Source organism: Doryrhamphus excisus, chromosome 11, assembly GCF_030265055.1.
Source record: "Doryrhamphus excisus isolate RoL2022-K1 chromosome 11, RoL_Dexc_1.0, whole genome shotgun sequence".
NCBI lineage: Eukaryota > Metazoa > Chordata > Actinopteri > Syngnathiformes > Syngnathidae > Doryrhamphus > Doryrhamphus excisus.
Genome location: NC_080476.1, coordinates 15,778,061 through 15,794,501, shown reverse-complemented (window position 1 = coordinate 15,794,501; position 16,441 = coordinate 15,778,061). Strand labels below are relative to the sequence as shown.

The 16,441-nt window shown below is 38.5% G+C and overlaps 1 protein-coding gene across 1 annotated transcript; it reads right to left on the bottom strand.

Annotated features, from left to right (window-relative positions):
* Window positions 1-1,633: 1,633 nt before the first annotated feature.
* dgat2 (diacylglycerol O-acyltransferase 2) lies at window positions 1,634-15,984 on the bottom strand. Its single transcript, XM_058087828.1, has 9 exons — window positions 15,941-15,984; window positions 13,814-14,106; window positions 11,846-11,974; window positions 11,491-11,598; window positions 9,698-9,768; window positions 6,440-6,644; window positions 5,208-5,382; window positions 3,272-3,474; window positions 1,634-1,886 (listed from the first exon to the last, which is right to left on the bottom strand). The coding sequence occupies exons 1-9, from the start codon at window positions 15,967-15,969 to the stop codon at window positions 1,732-1,734; spliced, it is 1,368 nt and encodes a 455-aa protein (XP_057943811.1). The 5' UTR covers window positions 15,970-15,984; the 3' UTR covers window positions 1,634-1,731.
* Between the last annotated feature and the right edge of the window lie 457 nt (window positions 15,985-16,441).

Below are 16,441 nucleotides of genomic sequence, written 5' to 3'. Positions count from 1 at the left end.
CATAACGTAGTAAAAAGAAGTATTTGACTGCAATTTTACCCAGTACAATAATATGAACAGTCCATTTTTATAGTAGGCTTATTTTTATTGTAAGAGAGAAACAGATTTTAAACATTCATTCATTCATTCATTCATTTTCTACCGCTTTTCCTCACAAGGGTCGCGGGTGGTGCTGGAGCCTATCCCAGCTGTCTTCGGGCGAGAGACTGGTCGCCAGCCAATCACAGGGCACATAAAGACAAACAACCATTCACACTCACATTCATTCCTATGGACAATTTGGAGTCGCCAATTAACCTAGCATGTTTTTGGCATGTACGGGGAGAACATGCAAACTCCCCACAGAGATGGCCGAGGGTGGTATTGAACCCTGGTCTCCTAGCTGTGAGGTCTGCGCGCTAACCACTCGACCGCCATGCCGTGCCGCCAGATTTTAAACAATCCAGAAAAAAAACATTACATTAAAGGTTATAAATTAAATGAATTGAATGAAATATGCATTTGACGCGTTAGCGGTTAGCAAACATTCTGACCCACACAGTGTTGAAGTGTCTGTGAAACACACTAATTAGTCCTGTCCCTTTAAGAAAGTAAACGACACCTGTCACAGGAACAGTCTTATTCCATTAAAACCTCTTTATCACCGTGGGAGAGACCAAATAACTGTCCAAGAACGTGTGGACCAGTATTTTACTAGAATTAACAACAAGATGCCAGATTGTTGCGATAATTCATACATGGAAAAAATTATATTACTCTCATTCTGGAGACCCGAGATGCAAGATTTCACCGAGTAGGGTAAGGATGATTGTGAGAAAGGTGAAGTACCGGCCTAGAACTGCATAGCAGGAACTGGTTAATGATGCCAAGGGAGTTGGGAGCACAGTCATCAAGCGGAACGGATGTGTTTGGAGGGAGTCAAACGGTGAATGTGAGGCAAACAAACATCTCTACTAAGATGTGTGAGACGCTGGTGACCAACTACGAGAGCTCTGTGCTTGCCAACAACGGTTTCTCAAATACTAAATAAAAGTATAATAAATAAAAAATAATAATTTCACTCAATTCATTTGTGACCTTCAATGTAATTTTTTATATACTTCCTCCTCCATTGAAATAAAGCTAACATGTAAATGATGGGCTGTTCATATCTTTGTAAGGGGGTCAAATACTTATTTTCCCCAATGCACGTCTTTGGCTTTATTCATCTTTGGGCTTGTGCGTCCGACTGTTATGGTGGTAAAGTCAACATGCATTGGTTGTGCTTTCATTCCGAAATAGAATCTCAAAGAGCTTTTGTGAGAATTACACGATTGCACACATTTACACAAAACATTGGCACTTGCTTTAAAGTCAAACTTACCTCCCACTTCCTGCACCTGCAAGTCACACCTGAACTGTGTGCTTTTGTTAAGAACATGGAAATAGACACAAAAGGCACGTGGTCAGCGTCCAATGCCATTCCTTCCAGCCTGCCAATCCCCCCCCCCCTGAGAGTAGAATCTATTCCTATTTGCGTGGGAGACAACACAGAGAGCAAAGGTTTCTTCAGCAAATGTGCTCATGTGTGGAGTTTAGAGTCCAAAGATAATCCAAACCAGGCACCCAGATTGGATTGGGATGTGGAGAGGTCTTGAAAGGGGGCGGGGTGGTGGGTGGATGGATGGGGGACCAAAAGCTACTACCACAGCTCTCCATGTTTACCGCTTTTGTTTTGGTTTTTGGTTTTTTTCACTCAATGTACAGGTGGTCGCTCTCCTTCAAGCCGAAACGGGTCTTGTACTTGTCGAAAAGGCACTGGAGGGACTTGATGTACATGGAATGGTAAAGATCCACCATCTCGTCAGATGGATCCTCTATTTTTGGCACTGTGATTGGCTCCCCAACTGTCATAAAAACATGGAAATGAGGCATTAGTGAAGTACGTTTGTGTTAAGCGGAAATATGCAGTCATTAAACAAAGAAAGTAAACAAAGTTAAAAAAAAATGCATATTTAAGAAAATGTTACATATTTTGGGCCTAAGCTAAGCATTTTTAAAATAATTCAGCTCACTTGTAAACACACTTCAACACACCAAACTTTATCAGCCACCTGAAATGCCAGCATCGCTACAAGCCCGCGGCTTGTTCCTATTATTTGAATAGTCAAAAAAAAAAAACATTGTTGAAGACATTAGCCTTTGTTGGCTAGTAAACCCAGCTAGTGAGCTACCGCTATTTTTAGTTATTCATTCATTTTCTACCGCTTATCATCACGAGGGTCGCGGCGGGAGCTGGAGCTTATCCCAGCTGTCTTCGGGCGAGAGACGGGGTACACCCTGGATTGGACAATTTGGAGTCGCTAATTAACCTAGCATGTTTTTGGAATGTGGGAGGAAACCGGAGTACCCGGAGAAAACCCACGCATGCACGGGGAGAACATGCAAACTCCACACAGAGATGGCCAAGGGTGGAATTGAACCCTGGTCTCCTAGCTGTGATGTCTGCGCGCTAACCACTCGACCGCTGTGCCGCCTGACTTGCAATTAATTTCTTTAAATAATAAAATCATTAAAGTGGACCCATTATGCTAATTTTTGGCCCTTTGTATTGAGTTGTGGGCTCCGATAGAGCAGCTACACACAATAACCCGCACAGAAAGCTTTCTACATCTTCCAGAATCTGCACCTATTCAATGTGCTTGTATCTGTTTTCATTGAATCCACCCACGGCCTACGGGCACGGCCACTCCACTGTGATTGGGGGTGGGACTGAACTCCGGTCTCCTAGCTGTGAGGTCAACACGCTAACCACTCGACCGCTGTGCCGCCTGACTTGCAATAATTTTTTTTTAAATAATAAAACCATTAAAGTGGACCCATTATGCTAATTTTTGGCCCTTTGTATTGAGTTGTGGGCTCCGATAGAGCAGCTACACACAATAACCCGCACAGAAAGCTTTCTACATCTTCCAGAATCTGCACCTATTCAATGTCCTTGTATCTGTTTTCATTTAATCCACCCACGGCCTACGGGCATGTTCAGTCCACTGTGATTGGGGGTGGGATTGAACTCAGGTCTCCTAGCTGTGAGGCCTGCGCGCTAACCACTTGTACACCGTGCAGCCCTAATTTTATTTATTTATCTACAGGTAGAGTTTGTCAAATCCAACTGTGTTTGAGTCCTTCCTACTTCTAGGTGTGCAAGAACTACAATTAAATCCACTTTTTAAAGCTACATATTTTCCACTTTCATGCTAATAACATAAAGGCTGTGTGCGCCAAAACTTACCTATGGTAGTGATTGGTTTGCCATAAGGCACGATACCCCAGGAGTTGCCAAAGAAGAGGCCGCAGCCGTGGAAAAGGCACGGAGCAAATCCCAAGAGCTTCTGTAACTTTCTCTGGACATTCCTCCAGTAGGTCCCCTCCTTTAGGATCACCTGCTTGTAGACATCGTTCTCCCCAAAGGAATACACCGGAACCAAGTCAGACCTGAGAGTATTATAAAGAGTATTACACATTAGAATCATTGGTTTGTATTAAAAAGCCACATGGAAGTTGCTGTTTACTTGCAAAGAAAAACGTGATAAACGTTATGAAAAATGTTCTGGTTGCCAGTTGTGAAAGCACATAAAGCTTTGGTGTACGGTGCCAACAGATTAAGTCTGAACATTTCTCTTTTTATGCAATGATTAACAAGATTAATCTAAGATATTTAGAACCATTAGCACATCCAAATTCATACCTCTGGTACTAATTTTATAATATAACTGGCATTCCAAACCTCATTAAGGCAACCCTGTGTTCAATTGAGGTTTTAACTTTTACCAAGCCGTTATGTGCTTATTTTTTGCATAACTGCGTGTGTTTTCTTTATTAATAAGCTGCAATCGTCTTTGGAAAAGGTGAAACCATTGATAATCCTCAGTGATATTTGACACAATCAGGGTTGTTTGGGTTCTCAGTACAAATCTGTTCCCTATGAAAGGGGAGCTAGCGCACAGTAAGAGTATAACGCCGCACAAGGAACAATACACATTCATACAAGATTTAATAATACTCACTTATTAGGTACTTGGATTTTTTTTTTCCTCTGAAAATTGGCTTTTTTTCCCCAGAAAATATCTAATTATGATAATATAGGTAAAATGTACCGCATACATTTGGCACTTTCACAATTTCACGTGTTTATGTCTTTATGGTTCACTGGTGTTTTTTGTGAATTGTGTTCAGTGGTCCTTGAATACACCATCATTGTGTGAGTATTGTTTGTACACCGTATCTGAATCGTTTATCATCCCTTTTTATTACTGATAGTTTCTGTGATTGTGCTTGATTATGAATTAACTACAGACAACAAGTGATTAATCAAAAATAAAATGCATTCCATAAGTTAATAACTGATGGTAATTGAAAAGAGAAGGGGAGGGTTCTGGAGCTGAATTTAATCTCATTAAGTAATTTTATTGCAAATGTTGATCTGAAATCGGAGGTTAACGTCAAGCTAGCTGGATGTGAGCAGGGGTCATGTGTCAAAAATACACAATTTTATGGCTGTATCAACGACTCATGGTTTTTTGCCATCCACGAGCAATTGTCCTCTCACACACTAAAATTATACTGTAAATATAATTATGATAATATGGGTAAAATGTACAGAATACATGTGGCACTGTTGGAAAGCCAACAATTTCACTTGTTTATGTCTTTATGCTTCACTGATGTTTTTCGTGAATCGTTGAGATCTCGCACTTTGTTCGATGGTCCTTAAACACACCATCGTTGTGTGCTGTGGCATGGAGCTCAATCGTATTGTTTGTACACAGTATCGACTCATTCTGAATTGTTTACCTTTTTATTACTGATACGTAGGTTCTGTGATTGTGTTCGATTATGAATTAACTATAGTCAAAATGTGATTAATCTAAATAAAATATTTGAACTGACTGACAGCTTTAAATGCATTCAGTAAGTTAATAACGGATGGTAATTGAAGAGAGAAGGGGAGGGTCGAATGTTTCCAAGTCATTTTATTGCAAATGTTGATCTGAAATCGGAGGTCAACCCTGGGGGTGGGGAGGGTGGCTGCGTGTCAAAAATAAACCGTTTTATGACCGTATGTTTTACGCTATCCACTAGCCCTTTTCCTCCCACACGCTGAAATTACACTGTAAATATCAAATTATGAATATTTATATGCGAAAGCAGATTGGGACTCAGCTCACCCTTTCTGTAGGGCCATTCTCACAAAGCCTTTCCGGTTCTTTAGGATGACAGAGTTCCTGCCTGGTGCGCAGTGTAGAGACTCGGCTGCACCGCCCACTACGATGACCACGGCGTTTCCCGTACCGTTGCACGTCAGCAGGTAGTCGATGGAGTTCTTGTTCACTGGACAGATACCTGAGGAGATGGACAACACGTGAACAATTTGGAGTTAACCTCATTTTAAATGGAAAACCAAAAGTCCAAAAGTCAACAATCCAGAACCTGGTAGGTTTCAATGTTTATATATATATATATATATTTGTGGCCACAATTTGTGTCGTCAGGTGTTGAGATTTCATGTTTTGTTCAGTGGGCCTTGAACACACCACAATGACTGTGAGACCCAAAAGTAAAACTTCTACACTGTGATTCTGAAACCAGAGGAGAATGTCTTTTTTTATGTTATTTATGGTAGTATAGTTTGGATATTTGAGCTGTCACAAAAGCAAAAAATATTTCCTTTTTAGTTGGGAACTGACATTTTCCTGAAACTCAGCTACAGTATATTACTGGTAGAAACAACCTTTTTTCTGATGAAAGGAGTCTGATCTTATTTTTGGTAGGTTTCAATGTTTATATACATATATATACACTACCGCTCAAAGGTTTTTTGGTCCAGTCTGAGATATGACTTTTTCTTGGCAGTCCTGCCATGAAGTCCAGCATCCTGAAGTCGCCGCTTCACTGTTGATACTGACACTGGTGTTTGACGAGTACTATTTAGTGCCGGTACCAGGTGACGACCTGTGAGGCGTCTTTGTCTTAAACTACACACTCTCAGATATTTGTGCAGCGTTTTTCTGTCCTTGTTAGACCCAGTTTGTGCTGCTCTCTGAAGGGGGTAGTTAACAGCATGGTAAGAGATTTTAGTTGTAGTTTAGATTTTTAGATGGCTTTTCTAATCATCTATTAGCCTTATAAAATGATGAACTTGGATTAGCAGGAGATTGATGCAGAGGACTGACAGTTGTTGATAGTAGGCCTGTATGCAAAAATGTACATCCTTCTTTGAAAATCATCTGATTCATTTTAATTGTTTATGAAATGGATACAAATGTTTGTAAATGCATGAAAATTTGTTTGGAAAACAAAGAAATTTGCAAGTGATCCAAAACACAATATTCTATGTGCTTTGAAAAATCAGTCAAAAAAGTGGTTGTCTTTTGAAAACCAACTCCTCTGATGCACTCACCTCCGGACATCAAGTAGTCCCGTAGGACAGGCATGCGGAAGTTTCCTGCCAAGGTTGCCAGGGAGGGTTTGATGCCTGGAAACTTCTTGGAGAAGCCCGTGGCCTCGGTGCCAAAGTTGCAGAAAGCCCCGAAACAGAAAATACCATGGGGATGGTAGCCGAAGATATAGTTCCGGTTGGGCAGCAGGTTGTGGGTTTTAATTAGCTGTGCAACAAATGGGACAAAGACAGAGTTAGTCGGGCACATTTCCAGGAAAGGGGGGGGGGGGGGGGGTTACCAAAGCAAAACTATGAAAGGTGTTGTGTACATGTGCACTATTTAAATCAAAACTATTGTTGGATGGAAAAACAAGTCTGTTTTTCAAGTACACAGTTTTAAAGTGCCTGTGAATGCTACCATTCATTCAGGTCATTGTGGTGTCAGGGCATTGAATGCATCGCAATGGACGGTTCAGGTTGTCTCACAAGACGATTCGCATCTCTGATCAGGTTTCATCAGTTCACCAGTAGTAACTACTAGACTAGTACAGTACAGAACAGTAGACTACTAGAGGTCTAGTACTCCAAACGACCGCAAGTTATCTTTGTCCTTTTGATCTACAGGTCTAGTAGTACTACTAGTAAAAAAAACACTATAAGTCAGTATCAGTCTATCCTCTATAAATAGCGAGATAGCTAGATTTAAAGCTCTTCTTTAGACATCGGTAGATCCCGTATTTTCCATTTTACATGAAAGCAATAAAACTGAACGACAAAACTGTCCCCCGATCAGTATTGCGGACTTCCGATCCATCTCGATGTGTGCACAAGGCTCCATCAGCAGCTCAACCAACAGTTGCATAAACGCATTAGTAAATGAGATCATATTCAAGATTCCATGGTGACTTGAACTCATTAACTCCCTACGTGGAAGTTTTACCCCTCAGAAAAACACAACTCACTCCTAAGTCGGTAACAATGTATAAAAATGTGCTAATACTGGTAAAATGTACTTCATAACCGTGTCACTGTTAAAATAAAAGGCCACAATTAGTGCGTGCTTATGTCTTTATGCTTCACTGATAATGTTTTTGTCGTCAGGTGTTGAGATTTCATGTTTTGTTCAGTGGGCCTTGAACACACCACAATGACTGTGAGACCCAAAAGTAAAACGTCTACACCGTGATTCTGAAACCAGAGTAGAATGTGTTTTTTTTATGTTGTTTATGGTGGTATTGTTTGGATATTTGAGCTGTCACAAAAGCAAAACATATTTCCTTTCTAGTTGGGAACTGATATTTCCCTGAAACTCAGCTAGAGTATATTAGTGGTAGAAACAACATTTTTTTTCTGATGAAAGGACAGAGTCTAATCTTAGTTTTGGTAGGTTTCAATGTTATATATATATATATATATATATATATATATATATATATATATATATATATATATATATATATATATATATATATATATATATATATATATATATATATATATATATATATATACGTATATACTATATATACACACCAGGTATATACCATATGTACCAGGTGACGACCTGTGAGGCGTCTTTGTCTTAAACTACACACTCTCAGATATTTGTGCAGCGTTTTTCTGTCCTTGTTAGACCCAGTTTGTGCTGCTCTATGAAGGAGTAGTTAACAGCATGGTAAGAGATTTTAGTTTTAGTTTATAGATTTTTAGATGGCTTTTCTAATCATCTATTAGCCTTATAAAGCCTTAGAAAATGATTAACTTGGATTAGCAGCCATACCAGGAGATTGATGCAGAGGACTGACAGTTGTTGATAGTAGGCCTCTATGGAAAAATTGAATTTTTTGTTTAATTTTTGTGTAATTGTTTGTGAAATGGATACAAATGTTTGTAAATGCATGGAAATTTGTTTGGAAAACAAAGAAATTTGCAAATGATCCCAAATTTTTGAGCGTATATAACACAATATTCGATGTGCTTTGAAAAATCAGTCAAAAAAGTGGTTGTCTTTTGAAAACCGGATGACTTAAGAGTTAAAATCACATGACTCCACCTGGTTGTCTTGGCGATCAGAGTGACCCCAAAGAAATAAAATTGTTTGGTTGCTGCAAACACAGCACAGACATTATTGCGCTCTGCTCCGGGTGCTTACTAAGACCTTCATGTAACCGTTTTCGTAAGAGTCATACTCCTGACTTCATTTTAATGCTGCTTTGGACTTTGTCCTGTTGGCCTCCAGCTCATGTAAAAAAAGAACAGCCACTTCACAATTGACAGTGATTACAAATTGATTACCCTGCAGAAATATTCTGGTCAAGTGATACTGTAGGAAAATTTAGTACTCTGTATTGGTGTACGTGTAAAAGACGGCAATTCCACTGGTACTCAGTACTCAGATTTCTAGCAGTGATGACAAACACTTAGGTATGATGTAAAGGGGCGCACACGGCTGTGCAACAACAACGTACAGATCAATGAGACGGACAAAGTTCAGCGTGACCGGAGTTAAATGCATCTCCTTTGTCAACACATTGAACTTTTTGCTAAACACAAAAGTAATCTGATGAAAGCCTAAGTCACCTGATCCCTGCAGTTGTTAATACACACCGTAAAATACTAATTCAGGAATCAAATCATTAAATCTGTCTTTAGGGTAGACTCTAGAAACTCTATGAATAAGAAACCCAACATTCTCAGATAAAACAGAGGCTACTTACAGTAAAAAAGACCATTTTTGTCCTATCAGAAAACGTCTGATACCGACAACCAACGTCAAGGCTTCATCATAATCAACAGAACTGATAAACTTATCAGAGGTTGATTGACCTATTAGGTCATACCTGGGCATAACCAGATGTTGGGGGAGTAGTATATAGCATATAATATACTGTATTTTCTGGACTATGAGTCGCTCTGGAGTATAAGTCGCAGGAACAGCCAACCCAGGAAAAAAGGTGTGACTTATATTCCAGAAAATACGGTATTTGGATGGTAACGATTCTTTTTTTCAGTCGATTTACCCTATTTTCTGGACTATAAGTCACTCCGGAGTATAAGTCACACAAGGCCAAAAATGCATCATTAGGTCGAAAAAAAATACATAAGTCGCACTGGAGTGTAAGTCGCATTTTTTGCGGGTAATTTATTTTCCAACCTATGAAAAAGTGCGACTCATAGTCCGAAAATACAGTATATATTATAATTGCTAAGAACCACAGATGGTGTTGTTTTACTTTATTGAGGGTTGTCTCAAAGCAACAACAAACTGATGTTACTTACCCTGATTGGAAAATAATCCCGGTAGTATGTCCACACTGTCCAACTTCTCACCCATGATGATCTCCTGCCACCTGATCAAGTCAATAGACAAAAATGAAAATAGTTTTTAACCCATACGGTTTCCTTGATGATATATTTTTAAATAAAACAAATCTGCTTGATGATGTCAAGGGAGTTGGGAGCACAATCACAGAAAGAAGAGCATTCGTAACACACTTTACTGCCTGCAAGGTCATCATGTGATGTGGTCAAATGACCAACAAACACCATCCCTGTCAAACATGGACTTTGTGGACTAAAATACTAATTGTGAATATAAGTACAGTGATCCCTCATTTATCACAGTTTATTGGTTCCAAACCTGACTGTGATAAGTGAATTCCCGCATTATTCCCCTATTTATAAGCGACATATTTTCATAGTTCAAGCATTTACCATCGACCTTCTAAATTACCCAATATAGTCAACAAAACAAGGGTAAATAATAAATTTAAGACATAAATAAGTCGCATGCTCATGTGTGTTTCTGGAAATTCATACAGGAAATAATACAGGAAATGACGTCGGGCGTTCAGAGTCAAGTTTCAGCTTGCCAACAGTAACTTGTGTTTTATTTGGGAGATTATTGTTCCTGTTGCGAGATAACTCAAACCTCGCCGAAGTGAGCAGTGTGGAATACTCCGTCAACATCTGTCAATGCGTCTTCTGAATGCCTTATATTTTGTATTTTTGTTCATTGAGCCATTTATACTTGAGAATGATTAACTTGGGCAAACATTTGTTTAAATATGCATATTTTTTGACTAATAATATGTATCTTTTTCGCAAATAACTCCCGAAAAGAAGGTCGTATCGACTTGGAATCAACTTCCGCCTACCCTAATTTGGCCACGACTATAAAACTGCATGTTTTATTAATTCTTTTGATGCCAAAGACGTGTTTATACATTGTTTTCAACCCAAACACTCGCTCCTGCTTTTAACATTTATTTTTTTGTACAAGAGGCAAAAAGAGGTGATGACACAACTACACAACAAAAGAGATCATGTTTGGTGCAGCTGTAAAAATAGCAACAAGATGGCAGAAGTTTTTAAAAAAATATATGCATATTTTTTCACTAATAATATCTATCTTTTTCGCGAATAACTCACAAAAAGAAGGTCGTATCGACTTGGAACCAACTTCCGCCTAACCTAATTCGGCCACGACTATAAAACTGCTTAATTTATTAACTCATTCGATGCCAAAGATGTATTTATACATTGTTTCAACCCGAACACTCGCTCCTGCATTTAACGTTTATTTTTTTGTACGACAGGCAAAAAGAGGTGATGACACAACTACACAACGAAAGAGATCGTGTTTGGTGCAGCTGTAAAAATGTAAAAAAGTCTTAATTTTTGAAAAGTGAAGTTCCGAAAAAGCTCTGAAGAGATGACCGAGAGTATAACCTTTCCCTCTTTTTGTTAAAAAAAATTAACCAAAAACAAAAAAGACGGACTGTTCTTTTAATCAGGGAAAGAGGTAGCAAACGGATGGATGACCGGACGTTTGTCTGCTGATATTCCCAACATATATTCCCATTCATTCATGCAGCTGCAGTAAGACACTGACAGTCATTGATTCCACCAAACACAGCAACATCTTTGTGACTTGATCACCTAATCAATTTCACACCTCTTCCAAAACCACACATCTCGCTGCTGATATAACCATTCAATTAAAATCTGCTTCTTTGAAATGACCCCCATCATCAGCAACATCACACCACGTGTTTTTAAAAATCAATTACCTTGTTTGGGGGTGTTCCAGTCAACAATGAGCCAGGCGGTGTAAAGGGCGGCGATAAGCCAACAATCAGTGCAGAACATGTAGATTAACAACACAGTGCAGACTGCCCCTGGAAAAATAATAATAATATTCAATTAGACGTGAATAATGCGTCAAAGGAATACAGTAGGCCACTTTTAAAAAGCAAAAACCCCACAAGGCGCTCTGCATGAATGTGCATTTATTGTGTAGCTTAGTGTTGTAACCTACTTAGAACTAATGAGACTACATGCTAGCTCTTTAGGTCCAGTTTGCTTTCCTGCAGCTTAAGTGAAATGCACAGAATTACCCCCCCTCACACACACACACACACATACCTAAGGCTAAGAAGGTGACGACCCACTGCAGCACTGAGATGACCTGGAGATGTTTCTCCATCTTGGATCCACATGGCCAAAAGGCCAAGGGCAGGTCCTGGAGGGAGGAGAGGATGCTGGAGCCGGTGCCTGGAAAAACAAACCCAAATGGATCCGATAGAAGCTTGAACAGAAGAATCCACAACAAGATGAATGATTGTAGAAGAAGAGTATAGGGGAATTATTGGGAACAGAGAATTTAAATTTTCGTTTAAACATAAACGAAATGTCGCATTAAGCGCAGCGACATTGGAGTCAAATCTGAAGAGCTGAGTGAAATCCAATAAGAACATCTCCCATGGAAGGCTCACTTTTAATCCCATCAGGATACACTGAAAATAACCCGGCACTGGGAAGTACCACCTGGAAAGCACAACGACCAATCATTGCTCCCGTTTACATTACTAATTTTATTTTGGATCCGATACTGGGAAAAATTCAGGTAGAACATCATAGCAGAAAGAATCTAAGACATTCATTCATTTTCTATCGCTTAACGCGGGGGGTGCTGGAGCCTATCCCAGCTGTCTTTGGGCGAGAGGCGGGGTACACCCTGGATTGGTGGCCAGCCAATCACAGGGCACATATAGACAAACAACCATTCACACTCACATTCATACCTATGGACAATTTGGAGTCGCCAATTAACCTAGCAAACCGGAGTACTCGTAAAAAACCCACGCATGCACGGGGAGAACATGGGTGGAATCGAACTCGCGAATCTAATAGACATTTGAGGTCATGGGGTGACTTACAATACATTTTTTTTAATAATAAAACCATTAAATGGGACCCATTATGCTAATTTTTGGCCCTTTGTATCGAGTTGTGGGCTCCGATAGAGCAGCTACACACAATAACCCACACAGAAAGCTTTCTACATCTTCCAGAATCTGCACCTATTCAATGTCCTTGTATCTGTTTTCATTTAATCCACCCACGACTTTCGGGTACGCCCAATCCACTGTGATCGATCCCATTATCAAGAGCTCCCGAGGACTTCCAGACTACTACCGAACCCCACCTTTTAATTTTGACGGTATAGGAATTGAAATCCTTTGTGTTTATGAGCTACTGCTAGCTTATGAGCCACTATGTGGAGACCCCTGACTCAAAGGCAGCTTGTACCCGGGCATGCCCATATAAAGGACGTCGCTAGCTGGATGGTGCTAGTGACTTCTCACAGTAAGACAGTGTTGGAAAGAAAAACCAAGCGTTCCGAGCCATCCCAAAGTTTTTCCAGGGCTCACTTCCAAATGCATAAAACTCATTATCTGAAACTTTGGCATCGTTTAACATAAAAATACAAAATTCTATCAACATTTATAGGTCAGAAAAGTGGGAAAAGCATAATAGTTCCTCTTAAAAATATGTAAATGATTAACCATTAAGAACTACTAAACGGTATTCAAAATTGTATCGATGTTACACCATTAAGAGCTGGTACTGGAAATATCGATAATTCAGTATAACGAGCCGTAGACACCAAACCATTACGAAATTCTATTGTACTAATTTGTACTGTTACACTTTCAAAGTGTTTACACAACAGCTAAGCAGTTTTTATGTTTGGATTGCGTTCCCCCCCTTAGACTCAAAATGAACTGAACCCACTAAACCCAGGTACGTACCGGACACCCCTTAATGTAATAATTGGGTTTTAGCATCTTCACAGGTCCCTAAATCTTTCACCGGGCTCAATCTCCAGCAGGTGCACCACTTGGACACCATGTATGTTGTCCTGGGTCTACTTTGCAGAGTCTGCCATGACACTACTAGAACATTGAAGCTGTGTTAGGAATAAAATATATAGGAATAAAGTATATAGGAGTAAAATATTCCAATATCAGGTTCGGTTTAAGGGTTTTTTTTTACTGGAACGAGCACTCATTTGTTTGGGCAGCAAAGCTCCCCCTGCAGGATGCTTACCTTTCAGCACCCCCGAGTAGGCAGCAAGGATGGTCTTCATGGTTGGAGGTCTCGGATGGAAACGGGAAGGTAGTTTTCTAGCTGCTACGGATGCTTCAAAAGTCCCCCAAAAACTCACAGCTCCCCTGTCATGACTTCCACTGCAAGGAGGCGACCGGCCCGTCGGCATTTCATCAAGGCGGGGAGGAGCCACGCACAGCGGGGGAGGGAGCAGACAAATTGCCGGTGGGCGTGTGCGTGTGCGTGGACGTGACGGCGTCGTCTCGGCGAACACGCAGGGAGCTGCAGCATGTCTTTTTTTTCATGGAGTCACAAGTATTAAATACAGTTTTGTATTTCTATATCATTTAATTATAATATAATTTAATTCAAACGTCGTTAAAAATAACATTTAATGTATATAATATATAAAATGTAAATGTATATAACTTTGAATTATATCATTTACAATAATTGTAGCATTTATATATAATTTATCACTAAATATATTGCTTGTAGAAATCCATATATTTTACATTTTATTTATAATTTATTTTTTATATATTATATTTATATATTTATAATTAATATAATTATAATTATCCATATAATTTAATGTTTTTTTTTATATTTAATCTTGTCAAATAACCCCTGAAAATGTAACATTTAGGACAGGGGTGTCCAAAGTGTGGCCCCGGGAGCCATGTATAGGCTCAAGGAGATTTAAAAAAATAAAAAATAAAATACAGCAAACAGCAAAAATAAAAAAAAGTGATTTTACCAGAATAAAGTTGAAATATTAGCAAAAAAAGGTCACAATATTACAAGAAAGTCACAAGAAAAAAAAGTCATGATTTTATAATATTATTAAGAAAATCATGTACTTTTGTAAATGTAATTTTTTAAAGCATGAAGTTGAAATATTAATGAACAAAATTTCTAAAGTCGCAATATTATGATATTAAGGTTGGGAAAAAAATCAAAATATTGTGGAATAAAATCATAACGTTACAAAAAAAATAATTTTGAAATATTTTGAAGAAAAAAAACAACAGAAATGTAAAACAAGTTTATATATAATTTCTGTGCTGTAAAATATCAATATAGCTCATCCATCCTTTGATTTTTTTCAGGCTGCAGCAGTACTAGCATAAAAAAAAAACATTAGCATACTCTCAGGTATGAAGGAAACTAAACCCAACAAAAAAAGATGAATTATTGGTCAATAACAACAAACATGCGGCTTGCAGGTGAAGGTTCTATTCCTTTGTAAAACTAACCAACTACATTATTTACAATCAACCAACAAAACAACCCCTCTTTAAAAATATTTACATGACGTCACACTATATTTGCGTTATCTTTGTAAAAGCAAAATATTTGTTCCGACTTTTGTCACTAGCCATGCTCGTGTTCATCCAGATGTTGTCTTTTCGCTCCATAAACACGAGAGATAAGATGAGATCTTCAGGATCCCTCCCTTGGTGTTTTGTACTTTGACCCTGTTTCTTTAAAAATATGACAATAATGGTGTTACTCTGACCTGACACACAGGTACGTGTGTACTGTACTGATACATGTGGATGATAAACCATTGTATTTAATTCATATCGCTGCTTTCTGAAGATGACTTGAAATGATGGGATAAATAGACAATGTGTGATGTATTTAGTTTTAAATGCTACTAATTGATGTCAAATGTATCTTATGTTACATATATGCAACTTTAACTTTTTTTTGTGGAGCGCAAACATACATTAGCGAGTGTTTTGTTAGCATTTTTTGTTCTTTCCATAGCAATTTTAAGGCTAAAAGTCCAATACCGATATTTTCGAGCTTCTTGTATATGAAGAAATTAAGTAAGACCATTTGGATTTTAATATTTGACACCCTAATCTTGAAAAAATGAACTTTAATAGCTTTAAAATGAGCTAGCTTAGCTGACACACCGCCATTTTGGGAAGGTCATAAGCTGGGCTCATCACAACAACCACTTCAAAGTATTTTATAGCTGTTTTTTCGCTGAATTAATTAAAGAAATGTGGTAAGAAAATGTGAATTATAATACATGACACCCTATTAACATACAACAATAGTTAAATTGTTTTAACAAGAGCTTGAATAACAAACAATATTAAGCTAGCTTACCTGATACACCGCCATTTTGGGAAGGTCATAAGCTGGGCTCATTACAAACAACCACTCCAAAGTATTTTATGGCTGATTCTCGCTGAATTAATTAAAGAAATATGATAAGAACAGTTGAATTATAATACATGACACCCTATTAACATACAACAATAGTTAAATTGTTTTAACAAGAGCTTGAATGACAAACAATATTAAGCTAGCTTATCTGACACACCGCCATTTTGGGAAGGTCATAAGCTAGGCTCTAAAATGGCTATAAAATTAGCTTGAATGGCAAAAAATAAGATAGCTGATCTAAGCTAGCCATTTTGGGGAGGTCATATATCAATTGACAATCATACAGCCATAAAAAAAAACATCTACAAGCATGACCAGCATACTTTGTGTTCTTTTAGCATAAGCTAGCTTACCTGCCGCTGCTTCTATCCTGGGATAGTCACATGACAACTTATGAGTTCACAAAGCTGTATTGGGTGAATTTGAACACAAATATTAGCT